General features: G+C 34.1%; 2 protein-coding genes across 2 annotated transcripts; one reads left to right on the plus strand and one right to left on the minus strand.

Moving 5' to 3' along the window:
• Window positions 1–72: 72 nt before the first annotated feature.
• On the minus strand, window positions 73–3,394 carry LOAG_00025 (hypothetical protein; the record flags this gene model as incomplete). Its single annotated transcript, XM_003135566.1, has 6 exons — window positions 73–280; window positions 525–714; window positions 1,924–2,104; window positions 2,227–2,499; window positions 2,638–2,703; window positions 3,305–3,394. 6 exons carry the CDS (start codon window positions 3,392–3,394, stop codon window positions 73–75), a joined length of 1,008 nt encoding a protein of 335 aa, XP_003135614.1.
• Window positions 3,395–4,607: 1,213 nt separating this feature from the next.
• On the plus strand, window positions 4,608–6,185 carry LOAG_00026 (transmembrane 4 superfamily member 9; the record flags this gene model as incomplete). Its single annotated transcript, XM_003135567.1, has 3 exons — window positions 4,608–4,944; window positions 5,263–5,524; window positions 5,810–6,185. The coding sequence occupies 3 exons, from the start codon at window positions 4,608–4,610 to the stop codon at window positions 6,183–6,185; spliced, it is 975 nt and encodes a 324-aa protein (XP_003135615.1).
• Window positions 6,186–6,302: the final 117 nt, after the last annotated feature.

The raw sequence follows: 6,302 nt of genomic DNA on the forward strand, positions 1-6,302 counted from the left end.
CATAGCAGACAGCATTATACAAAGCGGATGACATTGCAAGGATATCCTCAGTTTATGAACTGATCGCATATTTCAAAGTCTAATGAATGCAACCTGGTTTGGTTTCAACTTTTGAATAGCTTTTGCAACTCGATCTAGCTGATACGATGTGTAGAAGAAGCGCATATCAATCGTGGAGAACAGAGGACCTGTTGGACCTCCAATTAGAGTGGACAATATTTCTGAATATCCGATGTCATTACCGCCAACTGACATCATCAGCAGATCTGGACCAGTGCCTCTAAAATTTCCTCACCTTTAGTCCACTTTCTTTTACTCCAAACTTTAGCATACCTTTGACTCATTTCCGCTTGTTATGTTGCAAAATTCTATTCTAAAATAAAAGACATTCAGAGAGAATGAAGCAACCAGAGATTAAACTTTATTTGAAGCAAATGTTACACTTAACTAAATTCTTTGTGAAAATTAGTGAAAAAGAAGCATTTTTCAAATTAAACAACAAAAGCAACAAAAGATATCGTAACCTTATATGTGTTATTTGCTCCAGGACATTGATTTGTGATGTACTATTAAAGAGAACAAGAATTCCATTGTCAACAGATGCTCCAGTACATGGCAAGTAGGTGAAATGTACCGCACTTTGCTCTACAATTGCACTACTCACCTGTTCGTACACTTTATAGGCCCAGGATCGAGAACTTCGATGGCATTGATCTACAACAAAAAATGAAGTCACAACATGAAATACTGTCAACATCGTTAGCCATTAGCTTCTTTCCTTTTCATGTTTAACAAAAACTTATTGAGTACTCTAATTTCAAATTTTCAAAAACCAGAAAGAAATTGAAACAAAATTGACTTCATCTTTAATTTTCATTCTAAATATCCAATACTATTTCTATCCATTCAGTCTCTCCATGGGCCCCTACAACGATTTATGGTTTTTTTTTTCCTTACTGTGACTGACAAGAGGGAGACAATGATCAATTCGAGACATGCTTTTTTCGAATTCAAACCTTTTCCCTTCCCCTCTTCTATTTCCATTTTCTTATGCAATGATGGCATTACTTAAAGCGGTACCTTTTTGTTCTTTCCCTACGAAAATTAATAATATCTAAATTTTATGCGATTCTTTGTGGTTTGCTTTTTAAGCGGTTGTTTTCACGAAATGTTTAACTCTGAAAAACCAGAACAATTGAAAATCTTCCTTCCAATATAAGAGATAATCGAAAAAAGTGACAAAATTTTCCTGTGACTCAAGGGTTTCTTCTCTATATTGATCCAATCCTTTGATGTTGCCGCAAATTACTACTCCTTTTTATCAAGTAAGCAACATTTTACTCGATTGGATATGGTCACTAAAGTTATTCTGCCAGCAACCCCAACTGTATCAAGCAATTATTATATGTAGCCTGGGAGAAGTTCAGACTTAAGCACTAACTTGGGATGCATTAAAATGAGTGGTTCAAAGGAACCGCCGCTTAATCGTCGCTTTACCATAATAATCGCGCTTAACCATAATAATGATTATTATTTTAACGTAATAATAAGTTTCCGCATGAGACAAGATGATATCCGGAGGGAATGATAAGGTGACAATAAAATTGAGTAGTTGAAGAAACTAAAGTTAGAAAGGAAACATTCAGTACACAAACGTGCATACTTTTCCAGACTATTGTTACATATATTAGGATCGTCTCAATTTCACACATTGCAAATAAACCAAGGGGAATTGAACTGTGAACCTTTTCCACTCACAACTCTCAAGATTTGCTTCTCGACAGTTCAGTTTTTTCTTTCAGCTCTGAATTTAATCGTAAAATTTTTGATATGGGATTAAAATCAATTGGAATTTTGTTGTGGTAAAGTTGCACATTATGCTAGAGTGTAATGGATTTTACAAATTTCAGAAAATGCACTAACTCGAAAGCCATTTTGCCACTGTTTTGCCGAGTGCATTGGCCGGAACATCCGGATTACCCTCTCCAGAAGCAAATGAATCACCAATTACTCCTATCCAATAGTCTCGAACTTTGATTCTTGTCTCGCCGTGGAGAATTTTATGATCCACAAATTTTGCTGATATCTTCACGACATATTTTGACTATAAAACGTGATCTTTTCAAATAAATGCTGTGATTAGGGTATAAATGAAAGAAGTGTAAACAAATGGGAACACTTTTTGAATGTTCAGTAACTGATAGAATGAAAATAGTGTGTAATTACCTGTTTTGGAGCGATCCAATATGTTTGACATTCTTGCGTGATCCAATAGAAGTGTTGTTGGTCGTACTGATCTGAGATTGTCCATTCAAAACTTTGAATCGTTCTATTCTGCCATTTTGATAATAAACTTGAACAAGCTGACAAGTGTACCAGTCCATAATGTTTCCGAAAATCGGTAGCTGAGTTTGCGAAAACACTACTTCTTCCATTAGATTTCAGCTTCCCAAGCCTATTCCATTTAATTTCAATAAGTTCTTCCACAGATGAGCTGGTCTAAAATAATTTCCAAATTCCCAATTTCAAAAAATAATAATAATAATATGGAAGTTTATGTTATTTCGAATAAAAAATTTGATATGAATGATTTTAATTAAGATTTTATTGAGAGTAAGCATGAAATAGCCAAATAACCGGGAAAGACCGTTTTATTTCATTCGGTGGTGAAGCTCTCCTAATTGCATCTAATGTTCTATCTATCTAAAAAGCAATTATACTCGATTTAGAAAGGAATTATTTAGTAAACAGAGGAGATCTAATAGAATTAAGACGCCCAAATAATCACAGAAAGAAGGTCATTCGTCTATTAAGCTAAAAATCATAACTAGCGTTGTAAACTGTGCAAAACTGACCACCATTATTTCATTACAATATTGGAGGAATTTGATGAATAATAATTGAAATAGTCAAAATATTCAAAAAGAAAAATAGGTAGGAATTTGGAATTTCTAAAAAAATTTAACAAAATTAGCAAAAATTAAAAACAAGGAGCTAAAAGCGATATTAGAAAATTAAAAAAGCTCAGAAAAGATTCAATCATTTTATGAAATACATTACTTCTAAAGTATTTAGAGACACAAAACAGAAAAGAAGAGATAATCAAATAACATAATGAGGTATTTCCAACCAAAAAAAAGGCTAAGACTTGATATTATAAAATATGAACTATTGAATATTAATTTCAAACTTGATTGTCAGCAAGAAAAAAAAAAGAAAGCTGTGAAAAGTGTAATTTACAATGAAATGTTAATCTTCCACAACAAATTGTTGACTTAAAGAAAGACCAAATGAAAAATCATACCGAATGGTTGAAAATGTAGACGGCAAATTTTGGCCAATTATTAATGAGATGAAAGAAAAATACGAAAAGTGATGGCACAAATGATGCCATAATCGCATGCAGGACATAAGCTTTTAAAGCAATCGCAAGAATAATTTTCAAATTCCTGAAGAATAACTGGAATAATCTGCAAATTCTCCACCACTGTTTTATTGCCCAGAATTTGACTTCCAGATTTTCGGTTTTTTTTTAAATTCTTAAACTGCTAGCTCCAATTCAATCAAAGCAGGTTTTCAGAAAATGTGTCTCTGGAATTCCAAAAATCGGTGTTTCTGGAGAAGTATCGTAATGAAAAGAGATAAGTTTGTATACCACAAATTATTAATCACTGTTATCTGTTCGGGACGATCTGTTGGACAACAAGCTTTTAAGGCAGGTTGACACAGCGGCGCAGCACAACCTTTTCCATGCTCCGACAGATTGACTGAGGTTTCGCTCCTCTTGTCAAATATATTTACTCTGCTTCATGATTTCTTCAGGATTTCTGAATCTGAAAGTTGGCGGCAACATCAAAGGGTTGCCATAGCAAACCCTCCCTTAAATCTTTCCTCTAAATTACCCCTTCATACGTCTGTGCCTCTCAAATTTTATACTCCCTGAGTAATCCCTTCATTCTAGACCATTGTTGAATAGACATGCACGTTTTACGGCATTTTCTTTTTTCTTTTTCAGCATACATTTTCACCGCCACTGCTAATATGTTTTACCTCGAGTTAATGTGGCGATATGCAAATTGAGCATGAAAATTAGTTAAGCCATATCCTTAGAATTTGATACCTAACTGGATAAGCTTGAAAATCGATTGCCAAGTTTCAGGAGTTCCCAGGAGAACGAAGCGGTATCATAAAGAGAAAAGGGTTATTCTCCAGATGCTGCATCACTGATCCTGAATGATAGGACAATAATGATGGTTCATGCTCATAAAATTGTCTCTTTTTCCTGATTCAGAGACCCATCAATACACATTCAACAAAACTGATTTAATTAAACCATTACTAACCAAATATCAAAGAAGTTGCCGCCATTTTGGCTATGATTTCTGAAGAAATTGGTTGGAGCATCATTTCGTAAGAGTTGGTAAAAACAAAGAAAATCCCATTTCTTTTTCCTCCTCTCCTTCCCTTTTCATCGATTAATTATCCTGATCGAAAAACATACGGAAAATAGCAACTGTTTAATATCAAAATTTGCATAATCAGTGCTGGAGTATAATAATAATGTTTAAGAAAAGCTAAAAGCATTCAAATTAAGTGTTTCTTTTCAAATGGGTGACAAAGTAGGTGATGGTGACAGTTCATCTCAGAAATTTGTTGTGGGTGGAAAAAATGTGGTGTTGAAAGTGGGTAGGGATGAAAATTTTGTGATGCCTTCGATGGTAAATCCGTGCCTGAAATACAGCATTTTTACGCTTTGCTATCTCCTTCTTCTGTTTTCTATCGGATTGCTGGCTCTCGGTATTTGGGCCCAAACAGATAAATTTGGAATATTGTTCAGTTTAAAGAAGTTTGATCCCAAGAACGCTGCTCTCTTTTTAGACCCAACTATTCTTATGTTTCTTACCAGTGTCATTATCATAATAATCAGCTTCTGCGGAACTGTTGGTTAGTTGTCTACAATAAATTCTATATCTAATCACTGGTCCAAATGAAAAGATGCTGAAAATAAGATGAGATTTTAAATTTTCTTTCTAAAATCTTTGTGTATTTGAAAAAAGCGAAGGTTGGAGCAATGAAAATTAATTCGGTTGATTTTCTCAAGAAATCGTTACAACGATACTTTGGCATTTGACAGCGACTCATTTCTCGAAAATCTAAGCATTATCGACTACTTTTATTTTGCTCTCTTAGGAGTAAATACCAATTTTAGGTGACAATAAATATCCATTTGCACCACTTAGCTAGAGAATTATGGAATTTCAGGAAGCTTACGGGATAACTGCTTCTACCTGATGCTTTATACATGCATGTTGGGCTTCATGATAATAACTTATCTTATGCTAATTATAATGGCTGTATTCATTGGTCGTGCATTACTGAATGTAGTAGAGACGACGATCGAGGACACCATTATACTGTATCGTGATGAACCAGATCTGCAGCTGTTGGTCGATTGGATACAAATTAATGCTAAATGTTGTGGTGCTTTCTCACCTCATGACTGGAATAATAACATCTATTTCAGGTAAATATACTCCTAAAACTCTTTCTAACCATAACAGTTGCTTAATCATATCACGAAATCAACGGGATGATAATATCCTTTAAGAGAGTTCTTCTTTACAAAGATACATATCTATCACTATAACTATATTCACTTTTCTGAAAGAATATTAAATTTTGAGATGGAAAACCTTTCAAAAAATATTAACGATTAACGAGATAGAATTGCATTCTCATCTTTTCTGCAATTTCATTGCTCCTTCAACAAACGTTCTGCCGCAGATTTTCACTTTCATTCAAATTTCAGTGATGCAAGCATATTGAGAACATACGGATCATTAGAGGCTGGTGGTGTACCATTTTCTTGTTGTAAAGAAACGAAGTCAACAATGGCTTCACTTTCAAATATGTACTGTGGTTTGAATGCCCGTAAGTCATCACCGCTTGCATTACATGATAAAAGTGTGTTTTTACGAGAAGATATCCATCAGGAAGGCTGTATTGAAATGATCAAAAAATTCTTGATCGATAATATGCTATACATTGCTCCAGCATTCTTCATCTTCTTTGTAATTCATCTGTTCTGCCTTTTTTCTGCATGTATCTTGCAAAATCAAATCTTCGAACAGCAAGAAGAATGGTATAGCACTGGAAAGCTAAAACTTTTTGTCTATGATCAATAGAACAATTTCCCTATGCATCATAATCTTTATTTGCTTTGTTGCAAATTCTTGTTTTTGTTGTTCCCCACTAAATTTCACATAAATTTAATAAAAATCTTGAGCGTCAAAATAGCAGAA

This window comes from Loa loa (assembly GCF_000183805.2).
Source record: "Loa loa unplaced genomic scaffold supercont3.1, whole genome shotgun sequence".
In the NCBI taxonomy this organism is placed as follows: Eukaryota; Metazoa; Nematoda; class Chromadorea; order Rhabditida; family Onchocercidae; genus Loa; species Loa loa.